The sequence below is a fragment of the Botryllus schlosseri genome, chromosome 1 (genome assembly GCF_051294905.1).
Source record: "Botryllus schlosseri isolate E-star chromosome 1, Bs_hap1, whole genome shotgun sequence".
Taxonomy (NCBI): Eukaryota; Metazoa; Chordata; class Ascidiacea; order Stolidobranchia; family Styelidae; genus Botryllus; species Botryllus schlosseri.
Genome location: NC_137236.1, coordinates 15,132,859 through 15,148,172, shown reverse-complemented (window position 1 = coordinate 15,148,172; position 15,314 = coordinate 15,132,859). Strand labels below are relative to the sequence as shown.

Genomic DNA, 15,314 nt, shown 5'->3' with positions numbered 1-15,314 from the left:
TATTGTCAGCAGGTTCGGATTATTTCAGAGCGATGCTGAAGCATGATACAAAAGAGAGTCGCAAAGGAAGAGCTGTATTAGAAGATGTAGATTCCGAGTGTGTGAAAAGTTGCATCAATTTCATATACTCAAGGAAATTTGAGATTCCTGATGGCAAAATGCTCGAACTTCTTCACGTCGCAATCATGATGCAGTTAGAAGATGTAAAGGATGCGATATGCGGTATTTTGATTGAATCAATTACCACTGAGAATTACTTCTCTACAAGAAATGTTGGTGATATTTATGGACTGGTAGGTGTGTCTTCTAATTGCAGAGAATTTTTACAAGAAAATATCATGGAAATCGCAAACCAAGCTGGATTCGGGAGCGTGGAAAAAGATGAACTTCTCTGTATTTTGAAGTCTGGAAAATCCAAATTATGGGAAGAAGAAAAACTTATGTTATTACTCAAGTGGATCGACAAATGCCACAGTAAAGAGGAATATTTGCACGAAGGTCTCAAAGTGATCCACTTTGATAAAATCTCTCCGGCGTATTTGCAGCATGTTTTACAAACTCAACCCCTTATAAGCAAAGATTATGAATTGTACAAGTTAATTGCTGGATATATTTTGAATACTTCTAACAAGGCAAAAGAAGAAAATGCTGCTGGTGAATTGATTATTCTTTTTGATCGGGAAGGAGAATGCCTCCGATCCTTCAATCCAGTAACCGAGCAAATAGAAATGTTCCATGAAGCGAAGTTTCAGTCCTCGTTGAATTTCGCTGCAATTACCTTCGACTCGTATATTTACGTTCTATGCGAGACTAAATCTGTTTTTCGACTCAACTTTCATTGCAAAAATTCAAAATGGGAAAAGACCGACAGTATGATTTGTGACCATGGTATCTTTCCTCACTCTGTTTGTTCTTCCGGATACTTATTCGTCATCGGTGGCAGTTATCTTACGACAACCAGGGACGTGGAAAGATTCGACGCATCTGTAAATCAATGGTTCCAACTGGAGAACAAACCTACAGTGATTTCTGATGCAGGTCTCGTATCATTGAACGATTACATCTACTGTATCGGAGGTAAAGGGGAGTATGGCAATTTTATTTCTTCATTCTGCAGATTCAGTCCATCGTCATCAGTGTGGGTTGACCTCGAGCCAATGAGATATCCGCTTGATGACTGTGGTGTTGTTGCAGTTGATCAAAGAATATTTGTGAGCGGTGGTTGGGGTGAAGGAGACGCTATTTATTCTGTTGAATGTTACGATGTCCTTTCAGCACAGTGGACTTCGTTGCCACCGATGATTCTTTGTCGTGGTTGGACTACTACATATCTAATCGCCAACTGGATTTATGCAGTAGATGAGTGTGGCCTTTCAGATAATATTGAGAAGTATGATTTATCGAAGAAGGAATGGTATGACATTCGTTTGAATGCAGGTCCGTCATTTTGTGTATGCGGAACCGTAATGGTTAAGGTGTAGTCACCGAGCTGGTAAAAGTTGTCCGCGTTACTGGTCCATTAGAGATCACACCACAAATTTACACTCTGTCCATTTTCGACATATTAGCACTACGATTATTCAAATAAACTTGAAAAGGTACATTAAGTCGAGATGGGTTGTCATTTTTAAATGTATCTTCGACTGCTTAAAATGACTGATGACACTAAAAATTGATGAAGATTTAGCTACGATAACACGGGCTACTTCTAGGCCTAAGATAATTACACTCACAGAAGCGTTGCAAACTCACCACAAAACTAGCTGAAATATTTCATGATGTACAAGTGAAGTAGTTTTACCCCAAAAATAGTAAAGTAGAAGTAGTCTTATTGCTTAAATGAGTAGAGCAATTTGAGAGAACCTACTTGAGTACTTCGAAAATATTAAGTACTTCGTTTTGACGACTTCCAGCATCTACCATATCACTTTTGTATGGGGTGTAGTGGATTGTTAAGAATGATCTAGAAATTGCTTTCAGAGTGTGATGGAAACATTGCTGTGTGAAATATTTTTTTATGACGTTTCTTAGCACAGTCTTTACCTAGCACCTTCTTCCAGCAATTTTAATGAATTCTCAATAAATTTGGACTCTGTGATCATGTTTTCTGTTGAACTCCTGACGATGTGTCCATGAACAGGGCTTTTACAATGAATTTGTTACATGTACACACAGTGGCGTGGCAGCATATGCTGCCGCCCCTGGCTTTCGTTGAAAATGCCGCCCTAAGTGAACTTGAGGTTGCAAAAAAAAATTCTAAATAGTTAGCCTACATGTCCAAGCAATCTTTTCAATAAAAATGATTACAAATAATGTGCTGCATCTCAAAACTTCTATATTACTTGAGAAAGAAGCCTTACTGTCTTGGCGTTAAGGCTAAAAATAAAAGACAAAAGGTGCAGAACAAATGCATTAGGCTAAGGTTTATCAACCCTTTCGTCCAAAGGACCACATGACGTTTACGAACCTTTACGCGGGCCACTTACAGGTTGATGACCAATTGACAATACGGTATATTAGTCGTCCAATAGGACAAGCCAAAATTAGGTAACCGTCAAAACAAGACTTCACTTTCTACGCATTAAAATCGTTAATATTTATGTCACGAAAAGTAGGCTAACTGGGCACTTGGACATATTATTAATATCGTCGACTTCGGCCAATATTAGGCTTACCATATTTGGAAAACATAAAAGGAGGACACTTTTTACAGATGTCCCGTCGCGACGAACGTTATTACCACTACTTGTAACAGTTGTTACAGTTGTATGATCGTGCAATGAGCGAAAAATTTCTATAATTCATGATTGATTCGTTCAATAATATTGGTAATTGCATATATCTTGCTATAAAATTTGCACCCTCTCAGTCCACGTAATCAGATTTACCGGTGGAGTTCAGTGCATGTTGCCTAGGCATATTTAGTGCACGTAATTCATCTTTGTAAACACGTTCGGTCGTGACCGTTGGTGCAATTACTTATAGTTACATGTTATTATTTCTTGACCTGTGCGCTATAGAGTCAAAAGATATTGAAATCGCCTAAAAGAAGCACACGATTCAAAATTGGAATTTCTTCACTGCCAAATAATTATTTTTCTCTACGGGATGTCATTTGTCATGTGGTGTCCTGATTGCCTCGACAGGAAGATTCGGGGTCAGAAATTATCCAGGCACCCGGACAATTAGATATATATTTATATCGAAGTTTACGGTCAACATAAGGGGACCCTTTTCGGCTAATGATTTCATGCTTACGATCTTTTCGGCACACTTCTCGGATAACCATGTTGGCCCAAACTTCATATGTCTTTGTGGCGTGGTAATGGCCGACGCTTAAATACATATTTTCATAAATCATGCGTTTTTTTCGTGGAGGCCCAGCAAACACAAAACTTATTAAAGATATTTTTTAAACATCTTCCATGAGTTCAAAAGATGTCCTTCAATGAAGTGCAAAATATATACATTTGTCGACAGAAATGGATATATATAAGATGTCCTGTAGGACATCCTCAAAGCTATCCTGATAGACATCCTCAAAGATATCCTGATAAACATCCTCAAAGATATCCTGATGGAGATCCTCAAAGATATCTTGATAAACATCCTCAACGATATCCTATAAGATATTTTTTGTACAATTCGACCCTGCGTGACCCTGAATCCTGGTTGGCTAAACCTGCTATATGCTGCACTTCACACATGAACGAATACGAATCCTCAGTTTTACAAATCATGTATGGCTTTTTGTTCTGTATTGTACCAGTTCAAAATACAAAAAATGCACTCGACTAGACCTCAACGAAAAATTGGAATAAAAATGGAAGAATGAAGGTAAAATAATAGTCCCTGACATAACATACATTAGCAAGAAGTAGGCAGCAAGAGGTAGGCCTTTTTGTTCAGAAGGAAAACTAATTCCCAATTTCAAAAATCAGCATGTATATGGCTTCCTGTTCTGCATGAAATCAGTACAAAACACGAAAAAAAAACATGGGTGAAGAAAATACGTTAGCAAGAATTGGGCCTTGATACAGAACTGTGCAATCACTTCAGCCAATACTTCTGCCTCCTCGATAACAGTCTTCTCCTGTTTTCTCCTTTATCGTCGTCCTATAACATAAATGATTGATTACTTTGATTGATTAGCAGTAGAGCAATAGTCATTATATGTGTTTGTTTGTGAGTAATGTGGGACGGTCATGTCAAGTCACATTCATCCAAGGATTCCAAACCGTCTTTAGGAAGTCACGACGAACTTGGTGGAGTGTGACAGCCAAGTCAAACTTTACCATCTACTTCAACGAAATTGTCGATTTAACTCTGCGCGCCAAATTTGGCTTAATTCCAACATATAGAAGCTAATAAGCCAGGGGTTCTCAGCCATCTTTTGGCCGTAGCCCATTTTCGGGTTTGAAAGTGTTCTTGAGATCCATCTCCTCCCACAGAGTAGAGTCGTAGTCCTTTTCAATGTGTGGTAATCGCCACCGCCAATTGCATATTTCTCTATTATAAGCACCTTTTTATCTTACTAATCATATTTAAATGCAGACCTACAGGGACAAAAAATCGCGCAAAGCACGACAAAAATCTACTTGAACAAACGACAAACAAAAGTAATTTTGGGTTCAGTCGAGCTCCCCTAATTGGGTGTCTGAAGTGTGATGGCCCTGGAAGATCGTATAACTCATCGTTATTGTTCTGGGCCAGCTTCAAACATTTCTTTGGTGAACGGGATACTATAGCTAGCTGTAAAATGTACCTAATATATATACCAGCGAAGTTTGAAATCCCTAATTTTGTATCTCAATGATTTGACATCTACACGTTGGAATTGAGCCATATTTGCCATGCATCTTGTTCGCCACCAAAATAGCCGACCCAATGCTCCCTCTAATTTTTGACGAGTCTGCACACACTCACCAACTCACAGTAGTGCAAAACCACTAAAAAAAATGACATCACTTCAGATTTTTTCTGTGCGCAGAGACCAACTAAGCACTGTGCAATTGCGCACGTGCGCAGTGCAGCTTAGAGGGAACATGGGTCAGGCAATAGCAATCTGAGCCCCCACGCGGTACGAATGCGACCAGTTGAGGATGAACTTGCTTCCCGTGTAGAAATGTGAATTGAAAGGAGTTTGAAATGAGTGACGGATTATTGGCAAGAAAGTTTTGGAGACATTGGTTCCACCGCTAAATCTGAGCAAGTGTAACGAGATGATCATAAATTTATGCAAGCAAGACCAACAATTTTGACATAATTAAATGACTATAAATTTTTTTTAATTACATCACGTCAAAGTTTGGGAACCACTGGTATAGTGTTCTGAAGATGAATGGTAGCGGCCCTGGAGGTAGCAACGATTCACTTACTGTCAAATGATATGATAAAGAACGCAGCTGTCACACAGACGTCAGATTCATAAACAAAATTACCTTGCAAGCTCCAATAAAAGTTAGAAATCGTCCCACTTTGGTTGTAATCGTTGTACTCTCGGCCGTAGGATTAGCCACTTTACATGCTCCTTCAAAGATAATATAAGTAGATCAGGGGCTGCATTACAAAACAATGCGGCAAATCGGAATCTCCGCCAGCGGTAACAATCTCTCTCGAATGTGATCACCCCATAGTGTCAAAATTGGTATTTCAAAACATTCCAGACTCAACACCGAGTTGCGCAATCAACGCACTTGTTTGTGATTTTGACATGTCGGCAATGTCAGTAGAAGATGACTTCAAACGAGGGCTTATAAGGCTGTGTGGTCAGCAAGGATTTGCAATTTAGCTGCGATGATCTTTCACAAGGGAAAGCAAAATACTTTAACTCTGTAAAAATGCTCTGAAAGGCATTGTTATCGAGGGTTTTGTAATCTCGATTGTAATATCAGTAACAACTTACGTGTAATAGTCTTGTAAAGATTAACATTTTGAAAACTTCTTTTTTGTCCATTTTTGCTTGTTTGACCTTTTACGCTGAACAATTGCCACACATCTTTTACAGCTATGCTTGTCATGATATTTCTGACCGTTGAAGCCAATTGTTCACCGTGAAGTCCTTTCAAAGCAGATAACTGTAGTACAAAATACAAATGGCCCTGCCTTACGATAGTGGTGTGTACCAGAATGAAAAATAACTAGATCAGCCCAAAAAATGAGTAGGGTTTCAATATTTTTCGAATTCACTAATATAGCATCAATTCATCATGGTAAAGTACATGCATAAATGACGATTATACCCCCAAACCCCCCTCTGGCTACGCGCCTGCATAAACATCAAATAACTTGATGGAACGTTGATCTTGACGAGAGGTTAGATCAGGGTGGGCAACTTCTCCAGTCGGCAGGCCGGATATAGGAAAATTAAGTACCTGGGCACCGGATTGCTTAATCGATGCATTATTTGTCCATTTATCCACAAGGAATATATCGTATTTAATGAATGTATTTTAACGACAGCAATGTCACTTCAAAGCCATTTCTCGCCGATAATGGCGAATACAATGTGGATTTGAGAATAACATTGTCATGTAGGCAATTTCGATACTGAATTACGCGGCCTGCGTCCTCTACCAAATTCGAAAAGTGGCCTGCAACCCATTTTGAGTTGGCGCCCCTGGCATAAGCGGTGCCTTACAAAAACCTAGAAGTGGGCCATGCTACAGACGGCGGTTACGGAATCAAAAATAGGAAATATCAGCCTGCTGACCATTGTAGTCGACAAAAATCATGATTACCACAGACCACATTAGGTTTGATTGCATAGTCAATGCCGATAATGCAAGTCTTCCCGCTTCAACGAACTTACGCGTAAGCTCCACTCTCGCAACGCTGCGCATACACGTATAATATAATAACATGGTCACTAAAATTTGACGTAGTAAGGAATTAGTGGGGAATCTCGGCAAACTGGGGCGGGGCATTATCATGTAGGACAGAAAACTGTCGGCGGGCCGGACAAAATCACTTCGCGGGCCGTATGCTGCCTGCCCCTGGCTTAGATACTCAGGCTAAGTTTGCTCTAATCGAAAAAGTCATACCAGTTCAGATTTCTTGCAATCGCCGTCAGTCAAGTACTTTTCCAGTTGTTCCAGCTGAGATACGGTTAGACAGGGGTTTTCAATAAGATCTTCAAGCAAGATAGGGGCTGTTGTACTGTTTTTATTTTTTGAGTCGTTGATGATGTGACCTTTAGTTAGATCCATCATCTGATTCATCTGCTTGGAGCTGAGGTCCATCATCTGGTTCATCTGCAACTTGATGTCTTTACGCATCAGAGTGGTCACTGTGTGCAGATGTTGGAGTTGATGAAGAACATGGAGGAGCTAAAAAATTATTTGAATTCAAGAAAACTGGATTGATCATATGCGATAAACTTACCATTACTTTGTGATAGGCCTTGTTGTTGACAGTCAGAATTTTGCAGTTCAACATTGCTTACAAATGAAGGATCGTCTGGAAAATAGACCGACTCTATTGCTTAAATTCGAGAACGAATCAAAGTGTTAGGAGCTTACTGCATTGATTGATTCCCTGCAACTGGCCGCTACATTCAATGTTGGGATCATGCTGTTCTTGAACACTCTACTCACTTGATGATGGCAAACTTGCATTTGAACCATCATTAACAGGAGCACTCTTGCTTGTCACACTTTCATCGCCAGAATCAGGAGGTGACCGCACTCTTGGAGTTGGTATAGGCATGCCTTGTGTCTGAATACTTGGATTACGTTTTTTCTTTGAAGGAACAGCATCATCTACAAAGTATGAAAGTTATACATATGTCACTTCTGCGTATAACATATTAGGCAGAATAACAGTGTAGGCTACACCTTGATTATCAGATGACATGGACTTGTCAAAAAATTTTTTGGCGGCTGACGTTTTCGGTTAGGCCGTTGTAGGTCCTTATCTGAAGCGGAGGGCAAGCTACTATTGTCTACAACTGCCTTCATATCACGAAAGGCCTTGACCCATAAATCTAAAACAGATGGATAATATAGATGGTAAGTTTCCAGATTTATCAAACTACTGGATTTGTAAACAGCGCAACTAGATCTAGAATTACTCAAATTTGAAAACTCGCACAAACTTGAAAAAACGATATTGTATCGCACACGCAAGCATAGAACTGCTAATGAAACACTGTACGCAAGTAACTGTATATATAGCTTAGTGGTTCCCAACCTTTTTCGGTGTCAGGGCCAAATTTAGAATTTCAGAGTATATAGTTGGGGCCGCACGAATTCGTGACTGCTTAAGATCAATAAAAAGTTCACAAAATAGAGTAAAATCGAGCAGAACTGCTGCTGGGTTTTGCCTCAGCGTATTCAACCGTGAGTCACGTGTTGTACACTACAAAAAATAATTAGACAAATTTGGTCTTATGGTCTCAAAGTGACTTTTTAGAAAAAAAAATGTCTTAAAGACCAATCGGTCTTAAAGACTGATCGGTCTTAACAATGATTTTTCGTCTCAAAATTAAGACTGAAAATGCTGAAAAATAAGACCATTGTCGCCCACGAGTGCTGTGTGGGTATTCATGTCAGTATTAGGTTCTGCATAACATATACACCTGAATTCGTAGTTCATTATATAGCCTACCCATTATATATCATTATCATTCTATATAACACTCACCAATTTGTATACAATCCTCCAAACAATATACAGTGTAGTTTGAGTATATAATAGTATTTGTGGTGAGTGCGACGTGCCAACACCATTGTGTCAGTGAAAAGTGACAAGGTACGGTACTTTGAATTTTTGTTCTGGTGCAAATGCATCCTGTATTTGACTTATTTGAAGTGTGACATGTGATCAACGAGAAATGGACAAACATGGCACCACCAAATACGTTTTGGCTCTCCGCTCTCAAGTCACCGCTAGATTGTATTTGCAATGACCTTTGATGGATCAAAATTTGTCAAATAAACCTAACTACGTCTTGTGCTCCGGGCTCATGACAATTTCCATTCTGATTTATAAGACTACGGACCATGATGTTTCTTGATTAGCAAAGTTCGTCTTAAAAACAAGACCAGAAAAACTGATGCATCATAAACTGTCTCAATATGCTAGACATCATAAACTGTCTCAATAAGCTAGTTATGTCTTATAACTCCTGGCCCATGTCAACTTTCCTGTCTCATTTTTAAGACCACAAATCATGTCGTTTCTTGATTAGCGAAATTTGTCTTAAAAACAAGACCAAAAATACTGACACATCAAAAATTATCTCAATAAGCTAGTTATGTCTTACAGCTCCTGGCCCATGTCAACTTTCCGGTCTCATTTTTAAGACCACAAATCATGTCGTTTCTTGATTAGCGAAATTTGTCTTAAAAACAAGACCAAAAATACTGACACAGCAAAAACTGTCGTAATAAGCACAATATGTCTTATACGATGCGTTTCATTGGTCTTGATGCGTTTTATTGGTCTTATTTTTAAGACCAAATAATTGTGACAATTATATATGGTCTTAAAAAGCTGAATCGGTCTCAATTTTAAGACCAAAAATACTGACATAGCAAAAATTGTCTTAATAAGCACAATATGTCTTATAAGATGCGTTTTATTGGTCGTGATGCGTTTTATTGGTCTTATTTTTAAGACCAAATAATTGTGACAATTATATATGGTCTTAAAAAGCTGAATCGGTCTCAATTTTAAGACCTCAATTCATCAGTGAGACCAAAATTGCTGAAAATGAGACCAAATCATCCTCATTTCTTAAATTTGAGACCAAGTTTGTCTAATTTTTTTTTGTAGTGTACATCTATTCGTAGATTAGTTATCAATACCTATATACAGTAGTGACATAACGTTAGCACTCTACTCAGAACTTTACTGCAATCCTAACTCCAGACTCCAAGCTAAGCAAGAGAATTTTATAAATATAAATTTTATATCATAAATCGATTTCTTGAAATTTTTGTGGGGGACGCAAGACGGCCAGCTCGAGGCCGCGGTTGGGAATCACTGGTATAGCTACATGCTACAGTCTCATTATTGTCATGATTCAAGTCATCCCAACACTGGTACTGAGTAACGGTAAACCTTCACAAATTATGAGTTGACTTACCGGATGAGCATTTGATACGTATTTTGTACAGAGTCCAATTGCCCGTGTCATATTTCACTTGATGATGATGAAACGATCCGTCCCGTCAAATCGGCGGTTCTAGCTCGCTTGAACCGTAGCCACTCTTTCTGGTACTGCCTACGTCTGTGCTTCCCCCGTCTTCTTTTATATCTGGGCATTACCACGTTGTAGCTGAGCTCCCACTACACTATTATAGACAAAAGTACAAGAACATTCGATCACGATGAATGATTTTAGCGACCACCATCTGATGATATTATATAATCCAGCACTGTCACAATAGCTTATATGATATTCGCAAAAGTGCAAACCAAGTTCTATGTGAGATTATACCATACACTATATACCTATGTTTCGTATCAAGCATATATAAATTACCATCTACAGTTCAGTTTTCAGTAATCCTCTGAAGGAATATGGTTGGTTGAGCCTTAATTTACCACGATTAATTCCAGAACGCAACTAAACCTAACATACGACTGCGTAGCTGTAAGCCTCCATTACGAGAGCGCTTTGTCTGCCTGTATTTCGCGCCGAAACTTATGTGAACTCGCCAGAGATGAGCATGGATTAGGATTAGGTTTTGAAAAAACAGGATTTGTGAAATTTTGTCGGATTTGGATTAGATTTGGATTAGACATTTTTTTCAGAACGGATTAGGATTTGGATTGGATTTATCTATTTTCTGGGAGATTGAAATGTCGTGTGGCGAATGGCGACAAACTTTATTCAAATCAGTTATTAATGTACTTATGGTTACTAGGTTATCCTGAATCAAGTGAATCGTTGGTTGTAAAAGAAAATTTTCGAATCCCTCCATTGCATAAATTATTTTTTTTCTGTGGTGTGCCCCAGGGCTCAGTACTTGGACCGGTCCTTTTCACCTTATATGTCAACGACATTTTTGAAACCTCCTCATTGAACACCACACTGTTCGCTGATGATACTCACCTCCTCTCTTCCGCATCTTCGACGGCAGAGCTGGATGCCCTGACTGGTGACCAAATGCCCAAAGTCCATGAGTGGACGGCCCAGAACAACCTTTGCATAAACGCCTCGAAATCGCAATTGCTGACAGTCAATTCAAAAAATAACCTAACCGTTAATATCGCTGGTCAGCCCGTTTCCAACACAGATAATGCCAAATATCTCGGAGTTTTACTGGACTCGAACATGTCCTGGAAGAGTCATATATTCAGTCCCTAGAAACTAAATTATCACCGAAGTGCGGCCTGTTCTACAGCCTTGGGCGCTTCATGCCAGCATGGGTTCTCCTGATACTCTTTAAATCCTTAATCCAATCGAAGTTACATTATGGCATCCTCTGTTGGGGGGCTGCCAGTAAAACTGCACTCAAGCCACTGCAGAAACTACAGCATAAAGTGCTCCGAATCATAGCTAGGGCCCCAAAGGGGCCTGGCTGCCCATCCAATAAGTCGCTGCTGAAGAGATTCGGCGTCCTAAACATAGAAGATATGCGGAAACTAGAAATCGCCAAGTTTATGTATCAGTTTCACTGCGGTCGTTGCCCCGAATATTTCAATGACTTCTTTACCTCTGATTCAAAAGCGCACAAGTACAACACACGCGCGTCCACGTCGTCCAAATATCATATGATCGACCGAAAAGATCATCGCTCCATCAAATATGCCAGACCTGATGTGTGGAACAGTATCCCGCCGGCCATCCGACAGTCGACGAGCATGTCCACATTCAAGTCGAAATACAAGCAATTACTACTAAATAAATACAGTCCATCCTCAAGATTACCGGACCACGACTGACCTATCGATCTCGCTTCCCATGACATGCTGCCCTATTTCTTGTCGCTTTCATTTTCTATACTGTATTCTTTACTTTCATTCAGTGTGCATGCCTCCTCTTTACTACGCCTAGGCCAAGGTGGGTGTCCGATTCCATTGACAAATCCAAGTCGCTTCGACATCTTCCTGTCTATTCATTGTATCGCATATTTTGTGGTGTATTGAACTGATAAAATTGCTAATAAACCAATGATGATGATGATGATAGGATTGGACATGGACTTGAATATGAAAAAGTTATGGATTAGGATTTGGACTTGGATTTGAAGGTTCGGATTTGGATTGGATTAGGACATAGAAATTTCAAATCCGCTCATCTCTGGAACTCGCAAGGGAGAAATGGCGTCTTGTTTACACTCCGGATCAGAAGCCGGAGTCGTAGCAGGATTTCAGCCGGACTGGATGCGGATTCTGAATTTATTTCGACAGTCGGATTTTGGCAACATTCTTAATTATAATATTAAATACGATATCATGATTTTGGCAGAAGTTTTTTGGGCGCAGAACCGGAAATTCTCCAGCCGGATTCTGCGGACTTTCAAATTTCCTTCCAAAATTTGGGAACCGACCAATTCCAATCAAATACAACCCAACCACCGAAAGCAGCGGAGGTGGCGGAGCGCGAGGATGCGGGCTAATATGATATTTAATTTTAGTCTGTAAAATTGCAAGAAAGAGCGTGACACTAGGTGGAACATACGGTAGTGACACAGTTGATTAATCGCCCCATGAGAGTAAAAGTTCAATATAATCTACTGTACATTTATAAACACCACTCTACCATAATAGGAAGCAATAATCGAATTTGATATTCCTAACAAATATATTTTCAGCATTCGACAAAATTTGGCCAAGAAAAGTTGTGGTTCAGCACAAGGTATGCACATAATATGATTTGGACTTGACTGGACAAGAACAAGATATATTTAAGTCGTGCTTCAGCACAAGGTATGGACAAGATATGATTTGGACTTGACTGGACAAGAACAAGATATATTTAAGCCGTGCTTCAGCACAAGGTATGGACAAGATATGATTTGGACTTGACTGGACAAGAACAAGATATATTGATGTCGTGCTTCAGCACACAAGGTATGGACAAGAAATGATTTGGACTTGACTGGACAAGAAAAAGATATAGTTAATTCGTGCTTCAGCACAAGGTATGGACAAGATACGATTTGGACTTGACTGGACAAGAACAAGATATATTTAAGTCGTGCTTCAGCACAAGGTTTGCACAAAGATATGATTTGAACATGACTGGAGATGAAAAAGATATATTTAAGTCGTGCTTCAGCACAAAGCATGCACAAGATATGATTTCAACCTGGCTGGACAAGAAAAAGATATCCTGACAGGTTCAAAAGACATCTAGTGTTTGCTGGGGGAAGGGTGTCCAATAATCAAAACATTTATCTACATGAAATCGCACGCAACGATTAAAAAAACGTATAATTAATGCTCGTTCACAAATGAATTATGGGCCCCCTTCAAGCTCGCCCCTCCCCCAATTAGGGGTTTGGGGTGCACCAGTTACGACGTTGCTCCTAAAGAAGTACGTATGGTAACCCCAGCCAATATGCGTCCAACATTTTGAGCCAAGTTTCCATCGCCGACGATCTTTCTGCGAGCGCACACGTTAAGTCTCTCGTTGGACAGCACTTTCTCTCCATCATTGAGAATAGATTTACCCTCATGGGCGTATTTTTTGTTTTTAATTTGCAGTAGCGGTAGCAATTTTATAAGCAATAGATCGAATAACAATTGATCACATGCAGCGCTAAGAAGAACTTCCAGTGAAATAAATCTGACACGAAATATTATCTTTACGATAGTGTGCGAATATCTCCGAAAGGTGTGGCTTGCCCATGGCCACACCAATGCGTCGCAGAACTGATATTTTACTCATCAGTATCCTAAATCTCATGGTCAGGCTAATAAAATCTTTGGGGTTGACCTTGAAAGTTAAAAATAAATGACCTTGGTGAAGTTTCGGTGATAGTTATCTTGTGGGCCACGGGCTGGCCGCACATGTATTAGAAAATTATAGTTCAATAGCCTCCTCAAAATTGAACTTTTCGCGCTTTCGCCTAAGCAAAATCAGAGATAACATCTTCAAAATCAAGTTTTTGGACGTAGTCTTTTTCTATAGAAAGAATTCATATTACTGATAGAAGATCTTCAGTCATGGTAGAACGTAAATACGACGTCATCATTTTGAGAGTCTAATTTACCTCTTGTATAAATTTAACCACAACCCGTCATTTAAACGTTTACAAACAACTTCAACAATTACCTCGTGATTAGCCATCTCTTCGTGCTGTGTCCAGCCTCCTTTTGCCGCCCCCTTGGAGCCTGCCGCCCCTGGCGCAGAGCCAGAAGCGCCAGATGGCTGCTACGCCACTGGCTCCAAAGCCCTGGTACGAAGGACTGTATTTTGTGGGATGGATCCGGATTGTGACTTCGCATGGAAATTAGGAGACTAGCAGGATTTTCCACTGAAGTATGAGACATTAGTATGATTTCAGACGGCCTTTTTTGGACTCTAAATCCTTCATCCAAAATGTTTCGGATACTGAATTTCAAATGGCAAGCCGGAGCCGGGTGGATTCGGAAATTTGCGAATGAGACCAGCTCTGCTCTACGGTGTCTCAACCGTTATTAACTGTTTCATCAGTTCAGCGTCTATACTATATTTGTTATTACATTTGCTTTCACTCTGCTGCTACCGGATCTGACGTGAAGTCGTGGGTAAAACTCTGTATCTAGCCGAAGATATGGGGTAGGATCCCACTCTGACATTTTTGGGTTTGGGTATGGCCACCTGATCAGGGAGTAACCGTCTGCTCACACCAGGTGGCCTGAAGTTCGTTTTTGCTACAAATCTAGACATTGTGATTAGCACCTTGATGTTAAGATTTGACCATTTTCTTGTCTGTTCATTGGATATATGTGTCAGCTCGTATATTTAATTCGTATAATTTTGCCTAGTCTGACTTGCTTTATATGTCACCTGGGATTGTTCATTTATACTTTCAAAACATATTACGTCATTTATTCTCTTTTATACAGCATATACCTAATTATTGATTAGCGATCATGGTGCAAACGGTATATTTGGATGCAGAAGAGCATGGCGCGTGTATGATGGCGGAATTGCATCAAATGAAGCAAGATAACGAACATTGTGATTTCATAATTCAAGTCGGAGATGATGTGTATCGTACTCACAAAATTGTATTGTCGGCTGGCTCCGCATATTTTAGAGCCATGCTGAAACATGACACAAAAGAGAGTCGCGAAGGAAGAGTCGTTTTAAAAGATGTCGATTCAGAATGTGTGAAAAATTGCATCGATTTTGTATATTCTAGTAAATT

General features: G+C 39.7%; 1 protein-coding gene and 1 long non-coding RNA gene across 2 annotated transcripts; both read right to left on the bottom strand.

The window, feature by feature from the left end:
• Positions 1-3,743: 3,743 nt before the first annotated feature.
• On the bottom strand, positions 3,744-6,988 carry LOC145443097 (uncharacterized). The gene is made up of 3 exons (XR_013916282.1): positions 5,906-6,988; positions 5,442-5,530; positions 3,744-4,116 (listed from the first exon to the last, which is right to left on the bottom strand). It is a non-coding gene; the product is annotated as an uncharacterized LOC145443097 (long non-coding RNA).
• A 49-nt stretch (positions 6,989-7,037) lies between these two features.
• LOC145437778 (uncharacterized) lies at positions 7,038-10,645 on the bottom strand. Its single transcript, XM_080315079.1, has 5 exons — positions 10,091-10,645; positions 7,836-7,984; positions 7,521-7,760; positions 7,384-7,458; positions 7,038-7,328 (listed from the first exon to the last, which is right to left on the bottom strand). Exons 4-5 carry the CDS (start codon positions 7,435-7,437, stop codon positions 7,038-7,040), a joined length of 345 nt encoding a protein of 114 aa, XP_080171205.1. The 5' UTR covers positions 7,438-7,458; positions 7,521-7,760; positions 7,836-7,984; positions 10,091-10,645.
• Between the last annotated feature and the right edge of the window lie 4,669 nt (positions 10,646-15,314).